General features: G+C 33.1%; 1 protein-coding gene across 1 annotated transcript; it reads left to right on the forward strand.

The window, feature by feature from the left end:
- Positions 1-16,120: 16,120 nt before the first annotated feature.
- On the forward strand, positions 16,121-18,490 carry LOC143583534 (uncharacterized). The gene is made up of 4 exons (XM_077065818.1): positions 16,121-16,188; positions 17,672-17,827; positions 17,923-18,069; positions 18,403-18,490. The coding sequence occupies exons 1-4, from the start codon at positions 16,121-16,123 to the stop codon at positions 18,488-18,490; spliced, it is 459 nt and encodes a 152-aa protein (XP_076921933.1).
- The last annotated feature ends 4,888 nt before the right edge of the window (positions 18,491-23,378 follow it).

Here is a 23,378-nt window from a genome sequence, read left to right on the forward strand (position 1 = left end):
ACTGTTGTACCTGGATTAGATCTAATAAGCTCATCAGTGTAATCCCTTAGATAACCATACTGAGCCTGAAAATCTCCAAGTACCTTCCTTTCAGCCATGGTCTTAGCCCTGCTCATCTGATATGGCGTAATCTGCACTTGATATTTCTTTGTCAAGTCTTCTGCCAGATCTCTTGGCTTAGTGGTTGAATTGCTTGTTTTAATGGTTGGTTCAATTTCTCTGGCCAACCAATTTATGGTGCACAAGCTCACATCTCTTGTTTGCTTACAAGTGTGCTCTTTAAAATATGTTTTCACAGTCCAACTACCTTTATTTCTAACATTTGATATGTGTAATGTCCAAGGGCATTTGGGAACCTGGTCCTTCTTTTTGGGTTTGGATTTTACAGAATTACCCTTTGATGTCCCACTAGAAGATGCTTTAGATCTATCCTTGGAATTCCCAACTACTTTTGTCCCATCCTCTTTACTTTCATATCTAACATGGCTAGGGTCCACACCTAAACTAATCACCCTATATCTACGATTGTCATTAAGCTTAACATGTAATTCCCTTCTTGATTCAATTGCATATTGCTTGACCAACCACTTAATGGAATCTTTATCATCAAAAGTTTGGCCAATGTAAAAGGGACGATTCACATCTTCTGTACCACTATTCTTCTTCCTATTAAGCTTAAGAGCTTGTTCCAATGGTGTCTCATCACCACTATAACCATCAACCTCATCTACATCAATCAAACCTAAATCTTCATCTCCAAATACTTCATCTTCTTCACCTTCATCACTTATGTCAAAGTCAACAGCAGCCCTAAATTCATCTTTATCATTTACATATATATCATCATCTAAGTATTCTTCATCTATTATGTAATCTGAATCTTCAATCTCTTGACTACCTACATCACCCCTCCCTTCAACACCATCTGACCCCTCGTCACTCCAATCATCATCACCCTTATCATCCTCAACAGTCTCCTTCTCAACAACACCCTCATCATTACTAAACTGATAATCAGCAGCCCATCCAACATTCAAAACATTCAAATCTTCAACACCTTTATCAACATTCAGTTTTTTCCTAGGATATGTTTTGAAATGTTCAACATACACCTTAATAACTCTAGTATGTTGAATTTGTTCAGTCATTTCAAGCACATCCTTATCACTACCTAATGGTCTTAAACCAACATCTAAGTCTACTTCATGGACCCTGTAATAGTATGAAACTACATCTACTTCTAAATACCCTAGTCTTCAACCATATCCTTTAGAATAATGACTGAAAAAAATCCTCAGAATGCACCTTATCAATGAAGTCCACATGACCCAAATTGTAAGTTTTGCCTCCTGGACCATCGTTAAACTTGCCACCATGATGAATTTGTATTGTAAACTGGTACGGGCCGTTTGCTGAAAAATCAAAGTGTACAAAATGTTAGGATCAACAAGTAAAGTATTTGATTCAAACAGTTGAGAATTTGTAAAATTAGACTCACCATATTCAACTTCGGGATCGAATTTTGAAGATTCTGGTCGCACATCCCACAATTTAGCCATAATGATTGCTCGATTAGGGTTATTGATGACTGATGAGCGAATTTGGGGAATCGATTGGTCGATTAGGGTTATCAGTTACTTGTTTAGAGAATTAGGGTTATGAGTTAGGATCTGATAATAATGAAACGGGGAAGGATCAAATAAAAGAAATAAAAAAATAATAATAGAATTACACAAATACCCCTGACTTAACGGATGGAAGTTAACGGGGTTAAAAAAAGTACTAAAAATGCAAGAATTTGGAAACTTAGGTAGCTATTTGCATAAAATAAAGAATAGGTACTAAAGTTGCGTAGTAGTCCAAACCAAAGGTACTAAAATGGCACTTACCTCGACTAATTAATTTAGAAATAATTACAAAAATGAAAATCAAATCGGTTAATTTGAAAACTTCAAAAAATTATGGAAAGATTTTGAAATGAGATTATGGAGAGTATTAAAACCTTTAAAATTTTGTTGAAAGCTTGGTCAAATTCCAAATTTAAAAGGAGTTTAAATATGTTAATTAAATTGTATTAAAACCATTAATACAATCTATTGAGTTTGATTATCCTTATTAGTTATTTAAACAAATAAGGATAGTAAAACTCAATAAATTGTATTAATGGGATACTTAAATGTGTAATTTATGTATACTAAGGCACGCCGGAACAAAAATATACATCAAGGTATCTCCGATATACATCAATATATTATTTTATTTACAAATAATGAATATAATTGAATATTCAAAAAAGAAATAAAATCAATATAAAAAAATACATCTTATAAAGTAATACTCAATCCATGAAAATTAGCTTGTATCAGTCAGTACATTAACCTGAAATTATTGTGACATTCGTCAATTTCGGGTTATCTTGTATTTGTTTTTATCTTGTAAATCGACCCGATTTATATCCCGAACATTTTCAGATATATAAAATATTGGATTTTATGTTACTAAATCATTCCCACTTGTTCATTTTGAAAAACCCCCTTTATGGATTCGAAAACGCCTTTAAAACGCTCATATTACATCGAAAACATACTTCCGGGACGCAAAACGAACCACACAAGATGAGCTGACCAACCCAACCCCCTTAGCACGCTGCGCGGCCAGGGAGGCTAGGCTTGTCGCGTAGCGTGGCCTCAGACCTGCAGATTGCTTTTTGTGTTCCCTTGTTTGTTCTATTGTCCAACGAATCTGAATTTTAACCATTAAACCTCTTGTTTAACCCCTCTAATCTCATCCTATAAATACAAGGCCCTCTCTAACATAAATCCCTGCTCATAAACTCTTTCCTCACTCAAATTCAAGAATCACTCAAGGTTATTTTCAAGTTTATGTCAAGTTTGACTTCCAAAGTCAAACTATGCTAGTTCTTCATTTTTATTTGTAAATCTTAATTTAAATTAATACTTGAAGCATATGGCACAATATATATATATATATATATATATATATATATATATATATATATATATAAAATTATTACCTTTGGTAATTACTTATCCGGCCTCGGTTGGTTAAGTTTCAGGCCTCGTAAGGCAAGGCAACATTGAGGACTTTCGTGGTCTTTGTTATATATTGTCCGCATCAAACGATTTAACTATATTATTGCTAACTAACCATGCTAACTTATACTTATCTTGCTTATTTATCAAGTTCCATGGTTATGGGTTTGAAAAGTCTATGCCTCGGTTTAACCGTAAATAGCTCCGAACCATAAACCGAACTTTGTTTACTAGTTTTGTTAAATAATTGTTTAAACATGTTTTATGTAGATTTAAACTTCTAAAATCATATACAAGTTCTTTGATATTTGGGTTTGTGGAAACCATCTATGAACTTATTGTGAGATGGTACCGAACCAAACCGAACTAAACCGATTTTCACTCGCTTAAAACACACAAATGTGTTTTTAGCTATCAAGACTTGTATATTTATTTAAAAATACTTTAAAAACTGATTTTTAAACATTTTATAAAAGTACTTGGAATGTTGAATCCAACTTGATCTTATAACAAGTTTGGACCGACAAAACCGAACACTCGCTTAACATGCGTTTTTATTTCAAAAACAATAGAACTACATACTTTGTTAAGTGTTAATATATTTTTATGAGTTATCTCATAACATTTAATATTTGGAAAGTTGACTTTGGGTTTTGACCAATTATCAAGACCCGAACCAACAACCCGAAACACTCGTTAAAACCCGTTTTAGTATCTATATAATAAGGTACTTGCATTCTTGTATTTTTACCCATCTTATTACTAAACATAGGTTGAGTAATATTAAGGACTAGATACTTTAACCCGGTTTCGAGCAAACTTATATTTTTAAAAGAGTATTATTATGTCTTTCTTAAATATTTACATTTTAAACGTTAAACTCTGAATTGTTACTTTTCCTATCAATAATTTTATTTAAAGACTCCCTAGACAATCTTTCTAATACAAGACTTCCTTTCACATAGACCTTGCTCGTTAAACCTCATCCTTTCGGTTACTCTTCATTTTACTGAATCAAGTTTGTTACTTGAATGTGAGTACTTGTCATACCCTGTTTTCCGCCTTTCGTTTTGGGGGTGATATTGCATACTTATTTAAACTAAATGCTTTATAATTGAGTCATAAACCACAAACTTTATTGTATACTTTACTTAAATAAATGCTCGATTTGGTGTTCTATGCTTACATGCGTATATGCTTATGTGTTTACCGCTTTTGGTTGGTTGACTCATAAATCCGTGAACTATCTGGTATTCTCTTATAGCATGGTATCATTAATGTATTCTTATTGACGTTCTCATATTAAATCCGTGAACTATCTGGTATTCTCGTATAGCACGGTGCCGTTAATGTATTCTTATTAACGACCTCATGAAATCCGAATCTATTTGGTATTCTCTTATAGACGGTGTCGCTAATGTATTCTTATTAGCGATCTCATTTTTATCCAAATTGTTGCTATTATTTATTATTTCGTATACAAGTTGTGGAAATTTGTTATTATATGCATATTGTTCAAAACTATGAAATTGCTCACCAACCTTTGTGTTGACAAACTTTATTTTATACAATGTTACAGGTTTGACTTTTGTTGACTAGAGAACTTGACGAAAAACGTTATCAAGACTATTAGGATATCAGAAAACGAACAATATATATATTTGTTTACTTGTATTGAATTCGGTTATTGTATGAACAAGTTATGTGACGTGTTATGATTTTATGAATATAAATGAGTTGATTAAATATTGACACCTTAATAGTGTCTTGTGTTTTGGGCAATCCGTTGCACCCCGGCATGTTCCGCTGCCTTTGATCGGGGTGTGACAGATTGGTATCAGAGCCACAAGACTATAAGATAGGTGGTTAGACTTAACGACCTAGTCTAGTTTGCTTTAGGGACCTTATACGTGTTGCCTATACGTGTTTACCCTGCATGATTGTTCATTACACTTATTTATTTATATACTTATTTATTTCATCAAATCGTAAATATACACAAACACTCAAAACATTCTAAGGTATCCTTACCCTACCGCGAAAACATTAGAATTTATTGTGTTTTATGGATCATGAGCTTTACTTGGATCCCTTTGTTTCAAATCTCCTTAATGATTGTCTCATATGGTATTCCCACTTTAAGTTGTCGAATGAGGGCGTTCCGGTTGCCATCCTAATTTTCGGTGTTGAAACAATAGAACCACGGTGGTTCGTGTACTAGTGTTTTGACATGACGTTGTATCCCGGTTTACTATATATGTGTTACAATCGTTATTTGAGTCGAAAACATGAAAAAGACGCAGTGGTATGTGCACATGTTAGACTCCAACAAGGTATTTTTATAAAGGTTTAGTGTCGGAATATTAAGTTATGGTGGTTCATGCACGATTTTTCCGCCTTTAAATCTTAAGACATTATATACAACTTCAAAGATTTAAACAATTATTCCTTTTTACTTTTTCAAATAAATTCTCATCACAAGTCCTCATTTAAAAATTCATTTTTCATAGTAAGTAATTCTTTTATGTTTTGATTTCACATGGTAAAGTCTTTTATACAATTTTCTCACTTGGATTTCACACCGCGATTTTTGTTATGAAAAATTCGTTTATAATAATCTCTTCAATGTAAGTTAATATAATAATAATAATAATAATAATAATAATAATAATAATAATAATAATATATTTTGAACTATTTATAATGATTTTTAATATGTCATCCTTGTTCATTAGGACTATTTATAAACAAAATTTTTATCATTTGAATTTCATCATATTAAAAAGGTTTTATGATGAATTTTGCCTTAAATTTTCAAGTAAATTCCCATTATATAGATTTTAAATTGTCTTTAAAGGCTTTCATACAAGATTTCATAAAAATCTTATTTTTATAATGATCCCGTTCATTTTAAAACTATCATTTCACAATATCGATTATTTAAATTCTCACGTTGTTTTAAATTTCACTAGATTATATAATATACATGGTAGGATCTTCATTATCCAAAATTTATTCTCATAACAACTTTCATTATGCAATATTTGGTTCATTATAAATTTTCACAAATAAATTTTTCATCATACGATTTTCCTTATTTTAAATTTCTCATGGTAGTTTCGCCTTAATTTTTCAAGAAATTCACAAACTTATAGCTTGTAATTTTCTTAAATTTTCATGCAAAACTTCATAGAATTCTATTTTAAAGACAAAAATTGTTTATTTTCGATTTCTAGATTCACAATGACGATCATTTTAACTTACCATGATACATTTTCGTTATACGATGTTAAATCTAGAAATCGGTAAATAAAATTTTCTTTACGCAAAGTTGTATTCCCAAAACGACATTCATCATTCAATGTTGATACCTCATAACAAATTTCGACAATCAATCCACTTATTTTAATTTCCTCATAAGCAAAATTTTATTTTAGTCGTTATAAAAAAATTATTTTGCTTCCTCATGACAAGTAGCTTTTATTTTTACAATAAACCTTAAAATGCAAACTTTATTACCTTAGTTTCCCGTAATATTTTCCACTACTTAATTTTATGCATTTCAAGAACGAGTTACGTTACTCGGGTTGGTTTATTTCAACATTTCCTTGTAAATTATTTTACAACTTAAGCCGACCCGACTTATCGTAACAACTCCCAATTTAGTGAAGAACTTTTAGCAAAAAAAAAAAAAAAAAATTGTTGCTGTAATTCGCAAGCTTTAATCTCAATATTTTATTTACAAAATATATTTATACATAGTAATTTGTAACTTTATTATCAAAAGTTTCATGAATGTTTCAATCATTATTTGTAAATTATGATATTTCCAACTTAATACTTATTATTAGTCAAAATTTCCCGAAACGCAACCCCAAGCTTCTAAACACAGGTGTTTCATCTCGAGCTACCACCTTAAATCAAACCATCCTCCCACTTCAAAAGTTTTCCCACATACTCAAATCTTTCTTCAATATGAACGAAACCTAGCATCCAAAAGTATACCCATACTAACTCAAACCCCATGCAAATCCAAGATGTACAACATCAACCCAACAAAAAGCCCTAAATACCGACACCTTTACGTCATGAAAACCTATCAAATTCACCATCCTAATACTTCAATTACACCAACAAACACATCCACCAATGTCTTGAATATATACAAACCAAAGTTTACACAACTATGACTCCATCCTTTGACCCATGCTATGTCAAGTCACAAACCATATCGCCACACCATTTCCATTCAACCATAGAGTTAATATCAAAATTTGCAACCCCAAACACTCATTGCAAAACACATGTACAAATCAAATCTCAACCCAAGCTAGTCAAGGTTGACTTATCCAACCCATAAACTTAACCCGAACTCAAATAAGCAAACCCTATCCAAATAGCCCAACCACTAATCGCATAAGTCATCTAAGCCTAACCCACTCAAACAACCTAAACGCAACAAACCCCATCAATCCAACTCAAGAAAACCCGACTACGCAAGATACCTAAAACACACTCACTCTTCACCAAATTCCCAAACCATTCACCATTAGAAGCCTAAAACCTCTCGATACACACGCAAGCCTCATTTTACCCTTAAAATTTTTTTATGTAATTATTATGTATATACAACTAGCGTATTTATAATGACCTCATGTGTTTTACTAATCACTTTTAAATTATAAACTCTTTCAAGATTAACGATTTACATATTATGTCCACATTTTATAAATCATTTTGAAAAATATAATATTGTCATGAATGTTCTATTATGAGGATTCGCTTTCAAGGGTTATTAAACGATTATATGGGTAATTTCAAGATTTTAAGTACTGCTACCTAAGGTGATAATAACTTTATAAATACGAGGTTTCATTTTGAATGTCGAATTCGGGATTTATTCAATAACAAACTATAACTTTCATCATTTTGCATAAACTCAATGATCATGACTTGACAAATCTTTTGGGACACACTCATAATTGCTTTATACTTTAGATATCGTAGCACAAACCTTGTTCGATAACGGTTTATGCGAATTTTTACTCCTTATTATCGCAAGCATCATTTCATTCATGATTTTTTATAATCACAAAAGCTTTACGTATGCAAACCTTTCTTTAAGATTTTCATTCGATAAGGATTTAAATATTTCACTAGCTACGCGTTACCGCGATACTTTGTTATTATATACATTTTCTTGGAAACGATAAAATGATTTTACTTAAGACTTCATTTTCGATGTTACTTTTATAATTTTTGAAAAAAGAGCGTATAATACGCGATTTACATATTTCGTTATTAATTGGAGTCTCACGATTGTTACGATTCTCTTTTCGATTGATGAGATGTTTCGATAGTAATTTTATGCACATGAGTTTCATTTTGTGTTTTGATTATTCATGACCGAATTTAAGTTATTCAATAACAATTTGTGTAATACTTTCAAAACCTCAATTTCGCTAAAAATTTCGTTTATATTTAAAACGATATCTTCATGCCTATGTTATTCATATTTGAGCATCTATGCATTTCAAGCAAGACTCGATTCTATGCTTTATTCTACATCATTTCATTTAATCTATTAAGCGGCCTATGTGTGGTTGTCCGCAAGTTTTGGCACTATTAGACACCGTTATTACAATGAAGATTACATAAATGGTTTGACAATGGTGATCGTATTCACGTTTTATCACATTTCATCGATTGTTTTGGTTGTTAATCAAATTTTATTTATTTTAATTTTGATACATGTAAACATCACCCCATAGAATTCACCTCATTCTCATAATTATCACATTTCACGCAATCATATTCTCAAATGCCTATAACCCCAAGTCTGTTCACGTATGAAACTTATCGTACGATGTTATTGTTAATTGTATCGTTGTTTATCCCAACCTTATGTACCCACTTATCAGATTTTTCATTTTCGCTCTCCGGATTCTCGTTTTCATTTATTGGATTTCTCATTTCCATTTATTGGAGTTCTCATTATCAAAATTCCAGTTATCGGATTTTATACTAATTTAGTGTCCCAACAAACAATCATGGATTTTATTTATTATTCTTTCCTTGATTACTTTTAACTTCAAATCTTATTTCATATTGTTTACCCTAATTTTTTTTATTCGATCGTCTTTACTTATTTAAACCGAATTGTTATTTCCAACATGGTATATTTTAAGATTTTTAGTTAGCTCAATTATTTATCCCATTTTTACTACTTAATTAAAAGTCAATCCCGAAATTTTTCAACCACTTGTATTGGTTTGTCAATACTGGCAAAATTCAATAAATTTATTTACACATCTATTATTTAAAGATTTCAAAATAAATATGTCTCTTAAACCCCATAATGGAACGAACTATGTGGACCATACGACGATCTAAATAATTATGGGTGCACACTTAGTTATCGAAATTCCCGTATGGAAGCTATAGTAAGTGCGGTTGTGTGCGATAACTCAGACCTGAGATAGATAGCGGAAAATGGTAGAAATGCGATTTATGATAAGGGCATGGTGGATACGCCGCCGGTATATCCTATATATAAGTGCCTTTATTATGTTCTCATATGTGGCGTTTTTTCGAGTCATGCAAGGATTTGACGTTATTCTTTAGTCAAAAATTTTTATTACAATTGCTTTATTAAAAACGACATTCGTTAGTAATTACCTCTTTACTCTAAGTTATTTTAATTTCCGGACGAAATTTCCAAAAAGTTGGGGATACTGTGACATTCGTCAATTTCGGGTTATCTTGTATTTGTTTTTATGTTGTAAACCGACCCGATTTATATCCCGAACATTTTCAAATATAAAAAATATTGGATTTTATGTTACTAAATCATTTCCACTTGTTCAATTTGAAAAACCCCTTTTATGGATTCGAAAACGCCTTTAAAACGCTCAAATTACAACGAAAACGAACTTCCGGGACGCAAAAGAACCACGCAAGACAAACTGACCAACCCACCCCCCTAGCACGCCGTGCCGTGCGGCCAGGGAGGCTAGGCTGGTCGCGTAGCGCAGCCTCAGACCTGCATATTGCTTTTTGTGTTCCCTTGTTTGTTCTATTGTCCAACGAATCCGAATTTTAACCATTAAACCTCTTGTTTAACCCCTCTAAGGTCATCCTATAAATAAAAGGCCATCTCTTACATAAATACCTGCTCATAAACTCTTTCCTCACTCAAATTCAAGAATCACTCAAGGTTATTTTCAAGTTTATGTCAAGTTTGACTTCTTCTTCATTTTTATTTGTATATCTTAATTTAAATTAATATTTGAAGCATATGGCACAACATATATATATATATATATATATATATATATATATATAAATATATAATACAACCCTTGTTACCTCTGGTAGTTACTTATCCGGCCTCGGTTGGTTAAGTTTCAGGCCTTGAAGGCAAGGCTACATGGAGGACTTTCGTGGTCTTTGTTATATATTTTCCGCATCTAACCATTTAACTTTATTATTGCTAAATAACCATGCTAACTTATACTTATCTTGCTTATTTATCAAGTTCCATGGTTATGGGTTTGAAGAGTCTATGCCTCGGTTTAACCGTAAATAGCTCCAAACCGTAAACTGAACTTCGTTTACTAGTTTTGTTAATTAATTGTTTAAACATGTTTTATGTAGATTTAAACTTCTAAAATCATTTATACAAATTCTTTGATATTTGGGCTTGTGGAAACCATCTATGAACTTATTGTGAGATGGAACCGAACCAAACCGAACTAAACCGATTTTCACTCACTTAAATCACAAAAGTGTGTTTTAGCTATCAAGACTTGTATATTTATTTAAAAATACTTTAAAAACTGATTTTAAACATTTTATCAAAGTACTTGGAATGTTGAATCCAACTTGATCTTATAACAAGTTTGGACCGACAAAACCAAACACTCGCTTAACGTGCGTTTTTAGTTCTAAAACAATAGAACTACATACTTGGTTAAGTGTTAATATATTTTTATGAGTTATCTCATAACATTTAATATTTTTGAAAGTTGACTTTGGGTTTGACCAATTATCAAGACTCGAACCAACAACCCGAAACACTCGTTAAAACCCGTTTTAGTATCTATATTATAAAGGGACTTGCATTCTTGCATTTTTACCCACCTTATTACTTAACATTGGTTGAGTAAATATTAAGGACTAAGTACTTTAACCCAGTTTCGAGCAAACTTATATTTTTAAAAGACTATTATTATGTCTTTCTTAAATATTTACATTTTAAACGTTAAACTCTGCATTGTTTACTTTTCCTATCATTTATTTTATTTAAAGACTCCCTAGACAATCTTTCTAATACAAGACTTCCTTTCACCTAGACCTTGATCGTTAAACCTCATCCTTCTGGTTGCTCGTCATTTTTCCGAATCAAGTTTGTTACTTGAATGTGAGTACTTTTCATACCTCGTTTTTCACATTTCGTTTTGGGGGTGATATTGTATACTTATTCAAACTAAATGCTTTATAATTGAGTCATAAACACAAACTTTATTGTATACTTTACTTAAATAAATGCTCGATTTGGTGTTCTATGCTTACATGCGTATATGCTTATGAGTTTACCGTTTTCGGTTTGTTGATTCATAAATCCGTGAACTATCTGGTATTCTCTTATAGCACGATATCGTTAATGTATTCTTATTAAGGATCTCATATTAAATCCGTGAACTATCTGGTGTTCTCTTATAGCACGGTGCCTTTAATGTATTCTTATTAACAAACTAATGAAATCCGAATCTATTTGGTATACTCTTATAAACGGTGTCGATAATGTATTCTTATTAGCTATCACATTTTTATCCAAATTGTTGCTATTATTTATTATTTCTTATTATATACATATTGTTCAAAACTATGAAATTGCTCACCAACCTTTGTGTTGGCAAACTTTATTTTATGCAATGTTACAGGTTTGACTTTGTTGACTCGAGAACTTGACGAAAAACGTTATCAAGACTATTAGGATATTAGCAAAACGAACAATATAAATTTGTTTTCTTGTATTGAATTCGGTTATTGTATGGACAAGTTATGTGAAGTGTTATGATTTTATGAATATAAATTAGTTGATTAACTATTGAAACCTTAATAGTGTCTTGTGTTTTGGGGAATCCGTTGCACCCTGGCATGTTCCGCCGCCTTTGGTCAGGTTGTGACAATTATAAAGTAGAATATTAATGTTGATATTATGAAAAAATTGATATTTAATTTATAACCGGAAAAATTGAATGTCTTACCAGAAAAAACAATATAATGATAATAACCATGGTATCTCAGAGTTAGATTTAGATGGTAAAATAAAATATTCCTTAAATCAATTGGGTAAATAATCTGAAATAATAAAGTTTTGTTATAATATTGATATTATGGAAGATTATAATTATAATTTATAACCGGATAATTTAAATGTGTCTTACCAGAAAAACGAAATAATGATATTGTCCATGGATGAAGGCGATTTTTATTTAGAACCTAGAAGAACAACATGTAAAACAAAAAAAACAGGAAAGAAAAATATAAAACTTCAATGGAAAGTTGCTGACTGGATTGCATATATGGACAAGCTAATAAAAGGCCATGTGGAGCATTGGTTTTGCTTTAATAGTATTTAAAAATTCTCACTCTAGTAGTCAATTTCAGGCTTCACATCCAATGTACTCTAAGTACAATTCCAGCCACAAAAGCGTTATTTTTCAACAAGAGAATGTTAAAAGTCTCTTTACCACGCTACATTAGACAAGATGTTGTGGGTACTTTTTACAATTCGGTCTAGTTTTTAATATGTTAACGCGCCGTAAGGAGTTGGTGTGGTTAAGCGGTCATTTGTGTAAGGCCACGTTACTGTTGCCCTACTTTGGACGTTGGATTTACTCATAAACACAGTTCATAATATCAGAGTTAATAAAAACATTCGCAGAATATCAAGACATTCAAACCATTACGTTACATAACCATTCTTTCTTGTCTTAACAGGCATTCAAATTATTTAAACATAAAACATTGTCTTTAAAATAACGTAACATTTCTTGAGATGCCAGCTTCTTCAAGTTCATGCCATGCGCTTCCTCTTATGCAAGCCGCCTCAATCTACTTACATGTGTGCATACTAAAAGTCAGTTACGCTGAGTGAGTTCTAGTTAATCATACAACATACAATCTATTCTCATACTTGCACACGTGCCCGAAGGGGTGTACATTAATCATACTTACTCTTCATATATAACTATCCATCCTATTTAAAGAGCCTTCCACCCTATAACTTCACAAATATTATAAGGATCTGGTCCCTAACATCACAGATTTTATAAAGGGCCTGGTCCCCGACATCACATATATTATTAGGGTTTGGTCCCTACCATCACAGATATTATTAGGGTCTGGTCCCTTTGTTTCATGCAACTGCACCATACCTGTTCTTACATACTTTCCTTGACAATACGTGCAATCTCTGAAGAGCATTCATGTACCATCAACATATCATACATACATTATGCATACCTCATATATATTCATACATACAACATATCCTACATCATACATATCAATCATATCTTTACTACCACCTGACGGTACATGCAATATCCGAAGATCGTTCACACACCGTCAAGCAATCATCATACATAAGTCATACAAGGCATACACTTACCACTTAAGGTAAGTGTATTAACTATCACATCGAGTATGCACACAGCCCCGAAAACATAACAAGGAAGTGGGGCTAGAAACTCACATCAATGCGATTACGTTCACCGTTTATAGTTAATCCCTTCCTGAGCTGGGCACGACTAACTGTATAACAATTATGCATATTAATTACTATCACTATCCATATCGTATTTCTATTCCAATTATAACCCTCAACGAACGGGGGACCGGGGCCAGCGCCCCTGGCAGCGGGGTCTAGGGGCGGCAGCCCCTAGCAGGGTCTAAGGGGCAGAGCCCCTGGATTTGGTCGAGCTGGAAAAATTTTATTTCCATTAACTGTCTTATCACATTTTCCATTAGAATTTTGAATCATTAATTAATTTGCTAACTTAAAAGTTCAAGGGCTTCTCTGTAATTAAATCATTCTTTTTCTAAGTCCAGGGACCATTCTGTCATTCTGTTAAACTTCTAATTCGTTACTTATTCTTAACGAATTGACTTTTCATGACGAACTGGTTCTTGTAACGAATTGAACCCTCTAACGAACTGGAACCTAACGAATCAGTCCATAGCGAACCAGTCTATGTAACGAATTGGACCTTCCAATTCGTTATCTTTTAATTATAGCGAATCAAGGGTAATTCGTTATCTTTTCTCTTAATGAACTGAAGCTAGTTCGTTATATTCCCTTAGACGAATCAGCTAGCGAATTACTTCTAATTCATTAGTTACCCCTTAGCGAACTAGGGTTAGGTCAGGGAATGTCAGAACATTCCCTGACATTCTTACCTCGTGTTAACTTTTCCGGCGCCGCCGCCGGAAAGCCGCTGAAAAACCGCGGATTCGTCGGAAAAACGAATTTTAACTCGTTTTTCACCGGTTCTCGTCCCGTTCGATCCAGATCTGAGCTAAGGTGACCCCTAAGCTCATAATAGGTTCGGTTCATACCCGATTCCACCCGGATCTCGTGACTTAAATGGTTTAACGGTGTCAGCTCGTCGTTTCACAACTAGATCTAACGGGTTTAACAGCATACAATATCATACTATCATTACCTTGGACCGGGCACGGTTTCCTTGGTGATTTCGGCTTAAATATGAGAGAGAGAGAGAGCTAAGTGTGTGTTTTGGTTGTGTATGGAATATGTGTGAAATGAATGTAATGAGTGATTAAAGGTTTATATATTTATGGATCATGAGCTTAAGCCCATGGTCATTTTTCTTCTTTCATAACCCAAGTCCATAACCCATATCCATTAACCCAACACTAGCCCGACTCATAATAACTCATATTTCATTTATTAACCGGAACCCGAAAAACAGGATGTTACAATTTGGTTTAACAATCCCGCAGCGAAAAGCGCAAGTCCAACACCACCTTCAACACGCTGTGCAATAAAGCGTTTTAATGTTACTTTCTTTTTGGTTTTCTAGTTTAGTATAGTAGCAATTAATATTATGGTAAACATACTTATACATTACACATCATGTATTCTTAATCATAAATAATTTCTTAGTAATTAAAAAATAAATTACCTAGTAATTTCTTAGTATTTTTAAGTTTTATTGACAAAATGTTAAAATATAAAGTATCATATCATATATATTTATAAAATAAAATTACATGACAATTGAAACTCAATGACTAATACACAAGGGCGGACCTTATTAAGGGTGGGGAGGGGTCCTATCCCCTATTTTTGTCTTAGAACTTCTAATTTTAAGTCTTACCCGGTAGTATGATTGAAGCAAGGAGATAAAAGTGGAGCAAGATCACTGTTGGTTTTTCTGGCCAAAAGCCGAGAGAGGAGGTGATGGTCATTATCTTAGGTGAAGCTAGACAGGGCTGGCCCTAGAGGGGGGCTGGGTGGTCGACGGCCTTCATCCTAACACCCCGCTAGGACAGAAATTTTTTTAATAAAATTTTATATGTATTTTTAGCAATAAAATTATGTATATTTAATGTTTCAACTCAATTACATAATCACTAGTTTGGTCTAGTGGCAAATGAGTATAACTTTTAACGAACAGTTTGTGAGTTCTAGTCTCACTTGAGACATTCTTAAGCTTATTTTTATAAAAAAGTTTTTTACACAACTTAAATACTCATTTTACTTAAGGCCCAAAAACAATTTCGTCTTCGGCTTAAAACTTTTTTCTCTTTCTCGGAGCCCGCCCTCAAGCTAGAGGAAGAAGACAGTGATAATTGCTTTTAGTTTCTTTATTCTTTCTACTTCTTTGACTATATGGTCGACATATAAAACTAGTACAACCTAACATACTTTGTCGCACAATAATTTTTTTCAAATCTTCATGATACAATAATGTATATTTGTAAAGATTTTTTATTCAGAAAACCTTTTAACTTGTGTTACATATAAATAACTAATGGGTTTACCCGCGCTTCACGACGCGGGCGTTAAATTGGCATTTGCTGATGTTATCATTGTCATTAAGTAAAGTTCACCAACACTTGTAGGTGTCCGTAATCGAATCTTGCAAGTACACAACACGTACAACACACCATTGTGATGTATGTTTTTTTTTCTTAAATTAGTTAATAATAACACTTAGTTGACTTGTGCCCCCTAAAATTATAAAATGTTTCTAGCTAGCATTCACAAAATGCAATGCAATATCTGTGCTTATTACATGGTATTCAATTTGGTTAATTAGGATCATCCTTAATCTGCACAGCACCGGATGCAACTTTTGTAAAAAAATGTGTGCTCCTAAAAAAGTTTTCACAAAATCACAAATCCAATGCAACAACAGATTAATATATGAGCAATGCCCAAAAAAAACAAAAAAAAACCAATCAAAGCAAACACGTGAAAAGCAAAGAACAAATGCACCACCAACTCTATGAAGCTAAGCTCGTCAACCCAGAGTTATGCACTACTAACCTTTAATGACACACGAATTATGACACACTGATTTTATGACATTATAAAAAATGTTTGTCGTAAAAAGTGTCATCATTTATAAAATCTAAAAAAACTATTGCACTTATTTTTGTGTGTCACAATTTAACATCACCTTATAATTTCTATTAGACTAGGGCACGAAGTCATAACTTCACGATTACTTGCGACTGATCTCACCGGAACTGATAACATCACTGATTGATGCCGATTGACGCCTTCAGACCGTCAATTCACCCAAAACACGAACCAGATCGGCTTTGATTCCTTCGATTACAGCTCTGAAATGACCAAAACACGAACAAACCCTAGTGTTTTTGGTTGATTACGATTTTGAAGCAGAGACAGGTATAATTTTTTGTTTATTGCAACAATATGAGTTTATATTTCAATATATGTTGTAATTGGTTGCGAATTTGGAGTTTTGTGTTTGAATTAGCTAGCTGTATGGACTGAAATTGGAAACCCTAGGTCACGTGGAACGATCACCTTTCATAGAATTGGCAGAATAATTGCTCTGTGCTATCGATTTGATTCTAATTCAACTTATTTTGCTCTCTAATTTGGGGATTTTTGATAGTATGTTTGTATGTTGAAGTCTATTAGCTCAAATTGTTTCATAGATCAATTTCCTGCTCTATTGATGGCTGCTAACATTCACTTAGGGTTTTAGTGTTTGTTATGATGGTGCTTGTGTAATGGATAATCATAACTTGTGTCATTGATGTATATATCATCAAATAGATATGGTAACATTGATAAGTGCAGAAAACACTCTCTTTCTTTGCGTTATACCTAGTGTGATCTTCTTGTTTAGTTAGTTAATCTCACTAATTTAGTAGGTTATGTGTTAAATCTCGGGTTTAATTATATGTTGATTTTTAGGGGAGTTTTAATGTTGGTTCATAGTTGTGCTTAACAGCCCTTTTTTTACCTTAATGTGGAGTAGATCGTTAATTTGTTGCACGGTTTTGTGTTTTCTGCTGATTTGTTTGAATGTATTATTGTAATTTAGGTTGATTATTGTGTTTTTCGTAGGCGCATTAGAGGATATACTGACTTTGCTCAATGGTGAAGATCAAGGAGCTAGTGGTACTGGGCTTGGATCTTTGCTCAGTCCAATGCTCAAGGTCCTTGATGACATGTACAGTGCACAAGATGATCTCATAAAGTGCGCACACATTATTATTATTTCTTACTTTTTTTTCCTCTCAAATTTGTTTCTTTTAATCGTGCAATTAATATTTTTTGTACTTGTGATGGCAGGGACATGCGTAACCATGATAATGCCCAAAAAGAGTGGACCGATGATGAACTGAAGAAGCTCTATGAGACAGTTGAGAGGCTTCTCGATCTTGTTTCACTATTCTGTTATGTCCCAAGATCAAAATATCTACCTCTTGGGCCCACAAGGTAATTGTCTTATGCTGTTGACCTTCGTTGGCTATCTTGTTGACCTTCATTGACCTGTGCTTGTTAGGCTTAGAATTGAAATAAGGAAACTAGAGAGAAGTTAATCCAAATCCAAATTTCTAGCTAACCCTGTTTTATTAGCTCAATCTGTATATAACGGACATCACCATTTACAATTATACAGATATTACAATTTAGTTCTTTTACTTTACTATTTGACACTGTCGACCCTAACTTACTTCAGTTGTAACAATGCTGTTGAGTGTTGACCTTGATTGGGTCTTTTGATCAGTTGTTTGTTTCACTTATCGTGTTGTTTTCAATGTACAACAGTGCAAAGCTTATTGAGATCTATCGGAACCGGCAATATAACTGCATCAAGTGGCATGAGAGATGTTGCTGTTGCTACACGGATATCTGAACTCATATACGAGGCTACTAAACCAGCACCTGCGGAGCCTGACAATCTTGATGATGATCTAGTAAATGCTTGGGCAACAGGTCTTGCCGACGATGTTTGTGGAACAATGCTCCTGCAATGAATAGGGTGAGCTGTTATCTAGTTTGCTACTCACTAATAAGCTTTCTTGCCTTGATCTTGTCTGTTAATCATTAATCTCTTTTGTATTGATCAATGAAACTAAACATTTGGCCCGTTTATTAATATATCGTTAGCTTAAACCATGTTTATTATTGATTATTGATCGTCCCATAACAACATCTAGTGTTTCTTTTAAACGGTTGAGAATACGAGTTGATTTTAAGTGGATACAAGGGAATATGGATTAATATCAATTTTGTGTCAGTTCTTATGTTTGTGGTGACTCAAGAAGCCCATTCGGTTTCGAAATTCTCTGTAAATTAAGATAAAAGCTTTCACTTTTCATTAAATCATGTAGGGGTTAAGTTGGGTGATCATTATTTGGTTTGCCTATGAATAATATTTGTTCGGATCACATCAGATAACGGGTTATCGGATGAGCGGGGCGATTTACGAACGGTTCTATTTGTTCCGGGACAGCAGGCAGAGTCATATACTTGACTGTTGATATAAGTTACATACATAGGCAGAGTCACATACTTGTTGAATTGCTTGCTTGTTAATGTTCATCATGGTATTCTTTTTATATGTATTCTATAATGCCTTTTTAGGACTGGTTAATGGACCATGTTCTTGACTTAGATAATGATTAGAACTTTATTCACACGTTATATTTAACCTTTTGCAGTGGTATAGTTAAAGGTAAAACATGGTACGATTGGTTGGAACTTGGAAGAAGTTAAAGCTTGCTGTATGGGATACTGGTAATATTTTTTGTGATTTACCTTCAACATCATTGTCAAGTTATTTTATAAACCTTGCCGTTCTTTTGATCTTTGTGATGGCTTAAAATTGTTTTAAAACTTCTAATTTGCAGCTGGGCAAGAAAGATTCAGAACTCTAACCAGTTCATTTTATAGACGGGCACAAGGTATTTTTAGGGGTGCAAACGAGCCAATCCGAGCTCAAGATCGGCTCGTTTAACTTATACGGAGCTCGAGCTCGGCTCGTTTTGATCTTTATTTATAAAGCTCGAGCTTGGCTCGGCTCGTAGTTTTTCAAGCTCCAGCTCGGCTCGGGCTCGGCTCGTTTAATATTTATTAATTAATTTTTTTATATATTTATTATTATCTTTGTATCTTTATTTTCATAATAACTTTATATATATAATAATATGTTATTTAGTTAATTTTTTTCATAAAATTATATCTATCAATTAATAATTATTAAATATATATGTATCTATTAATATATATAGTTATAAAAAAATATATAAATGTGAGGCTCGTTTAGGCTCGTGAGCCGGCTCGAGCTCGATAAGTGAAGCTCGGGCCCGGGCTGTTTACTAAACGAGCTTTCTTTTAGGCTCGAGCTCGGGCTCGTTTCAACTCGGCTAGATCGAGCTTTTTCACGAGCCGATCTCGAGTAGCTCGCAAGCAGCTCGGCTCGTTTGCACCCCTAGGTATTTTAATGGGTAATGGAAAACCTTTCATTCTTCTTATATTTATATCACTTAAAGTTTTTTAATAACACTTTAATGCCTCGCTGCTTGATGCTTTTGAGTTGATACATGTATCATTGGTTATTTCTTTTGACAGAAGGACACCGTTTATGACTTAACACAAAGAGAGACTTTCACAAATATAGATGATATTTGGGCAAAGGAAATTGATCTACACTCAACTAATCAAGACTTCATCAAGATGCTTTCTGGCAATAAAGTTGATAAGGTAATTGTTATTGTAAGTTTGTATCTAAGCTAATAGTTATTATTATAAAAATGTAGTCCTCATTCAAAAATTGATATTACAAATTTCCAGTTTCGATTTCGGATAATAAACTGTGATTACTTGACATTTGTAAGATAATGTGATAGATTCAATAAATCTGGATAATAAGCTTGTTGTCTTGTGTTTCTTTGTGCGCTTTTGTATATGTTGCATGCATTATGTGCTTGGTATAGACGTATCTTGAGCCGATTATTAAATGACATTAATAATTTGTTACTGAATTAGGGATTGTGATGGTTTTCAAGTGAATATAGTTAGTAATCTTTAATGAAGTGATGTTTGTGACGCGTATTGCGCGTCAATAAAAGTTTATAATAAATGACACACAAATACGTGTCATCTTTTCTTTATGGCATGGCCTTCCTTGACACGGTGTGGCGTGTCATCTACCCCTTTAATGACACGCATTGCGCGTCATTAAAGGTATATTTTCTAGTAGTGATGGTGACCAAGGAGTGTCAAATAACTATCATCATAGCCTTTATTTTGCAATCAACATAGAGAGCCGCAGCCGCCAGTCATAGTAAGGCAATGCCCAGTCGCATCCTTATCGACTCAAACTAAAAGGTTTTGAAGGCGATGCCAACAATTGAACTTACCAACATCTATTAAACCAAAACGTTTAAAGTAATAAACAGTTAAGAATAGAAATCTCTAAACATGTAATTCTGATGTCGCTATAGACGGCAGGAGACCGATTTTAATGCACATTGTACTTGCATCTACTGCATATTTTTCTTGCCAGGTGTTTCTGTTTGTTGTACGCGTGTCTTTGTATCACATCCTTTCTTTCCCTTCTATTGCTATGCTTATGTTTTTCCATCGGAGAGACGTAATCGGAACGGTCGAGAACATGTCATTTCACACATTCTTATCTGTTACTTTCGTCTTTGCAGTTCATCTCTATCGGTGGTAAGGGCATCTTCAATGGTGTGTTTTTTGGGTGGTTTGAATCTTAAATGGATCCTATGTGGAAGAGAGAGAGAAGAGAGAGAGAGGAGAGATAGTGAAAAGAGTTTGGAATTTCAATATGGTTTGTATGTGTGAGAGGATGAAGGAGTGAGAATGAAATGAGAGAGAATTTGAGTGGATGATTAATATGTTTGAATTTCAAACCATCACAAAGCATTGGAGATGCTCTAACTTTCGTCTTTGCTGCGAAGTTTTGTTGATTTCATCTTCTTGGTGATTAATTAGGTTAAAACTTATTTATGTAATTCGTACATCAAGTCGTCATTCAATAAGGACAGAATTCGTCAATTATAACTCCTTTTCTTATGTTTGTGGTTAGATTGTTGATGTAAGTTGAAGCTTTTACGGCAGTGACGTATGACGATGAGAGCCACTCACCGATTCTCCACTTTGATTACAACAGATGTGTCGATTCTTCTGAACTGCTTTCGTCACTCGCCGGACGGTAAGGGTTTTCATTTTCTTTTTATTATTAGCATTTAGGTTTGATAAGTTGATTGTTTATATGTTATTTGAGGATGTGGATTTTTAACTATGGTATGTTTAATCCAGAATACAAATTATACGGAGATTTTTTAACAGGAAAAACCCAGCAGAATTTGACAGTATTATGACATTTGGTAAGATATTCTAACCCAAAATTTCTCTATTTATAAGGATTATAAGAAAATTGAGATTTAATTATGGTTATATTAGGTTGAATTAAAGAAGAATTGTAAGGGGAAGATGAAAATTTAGAGAAGATCAGGGCTTCGAGAGCCAAGAGGCTACAATTATATGGTAACTGATATACCATTTTTTTAAGTTTGAATGTTTGTTTTAATTTGATTATGTTGTTATCAATCATATATTAAATGAAAATTTCTATAGCCAGGCTAAAAAAGACCATGATCAAGAATTCATGATATCATGAACAGATACATAATATTGATTTTGCTCTCAAGGTTATTGGAGCACCTGATTTGTGGATAAGTGAGATTTAATACTTTTGTTGTTGGTCATGGGTATAATGAAGACACATTACAAATGCTTACAAGCCGTAATTCTCCATTGTGCTGTATAAATCTAAATTAAGTATGATTATGTTAAAAACAAAATGATGCATTTTTTAGGGGTTGGGTTAAGATTTATATAATAATAGGGTTAAGGGAAATAACCATACACTTAACACAACATTTTAAAAGATTTTGTTAATATAGCATAATAAAGGAAATACAAAAACTGACGTATTTTATTTACATGTGTGTTCTTTGAAACATGGATTTTCCTTTTTGTATGGTTTGCTATGATTATTTTTCATGTTTTGGGAAGGTTATCAGCGTAACATTTGTTATTTTCGTTTTCGTTGTACCCGACCCATACTACTAGGGGTGTTCATCGGATCGAATAACGGATTATTCGGGTTACTCGGTTTTGAAATTTTTTGGACCCTATCCGAAATCCGATCCGATCCGAATTAGAAATATTCGTATCCGATCCGAATCTTTCCGAATTCTATTCGGATCGGATTCAGATAATATCCGAATAATCCGAAATTATCCGAATAATCCGAAATAAACCTAGAAATTTTCCTATTTTTTTGCCTAACATTTAATAGTTTAGAATCACAATAAACATACAAACCAAAAAATTCGAATTACTCTTAACACAAATTTAAAATTTAAACTTCAAATAATAGTCAAATAAATATACCAAACTGGAAAATATCACTAAAAACATGTTTTTTATTCGGATTAAACGCATATCCGAAAAATCCGAATTTTTTAAAATTCCATATCCGAATCCAAATTAGTTATTCGGATATTCTGATTGATCCGATCCGAATAAGAATTCGGATCGGTTTATTTGGGTTTCGATTTCAGTTCGGATTTCGGTTTTTTCGAATTTCTTGAATACCCCTACATACTACAACTCGGGTCTTGGATTTATTAATAAAAGTTCATTTCATTCATTTGTCATGTGCTAGTTTCATTCCCTAATTTTTATCCCCAATTTTCTTTTACACT

The sequence above is a fragment of the Bidens hawaiensis genome, unplaced genomic scaffold (genome assembly GCF_021521415.1).
Source record: "Bidens hawaiensis isolate Kalapana, Puna unplaced genomic scaffold, B.hawaiensis_p1.1 tig00032453_1, whole genome shotgun sequence".
Lineage (NCBI taxonomy): Eukaryota > Viridiplantae > Streptophyta > Magnoliopsida > Asterales > Asteraceae > Bidens > Bidens hawaiensis.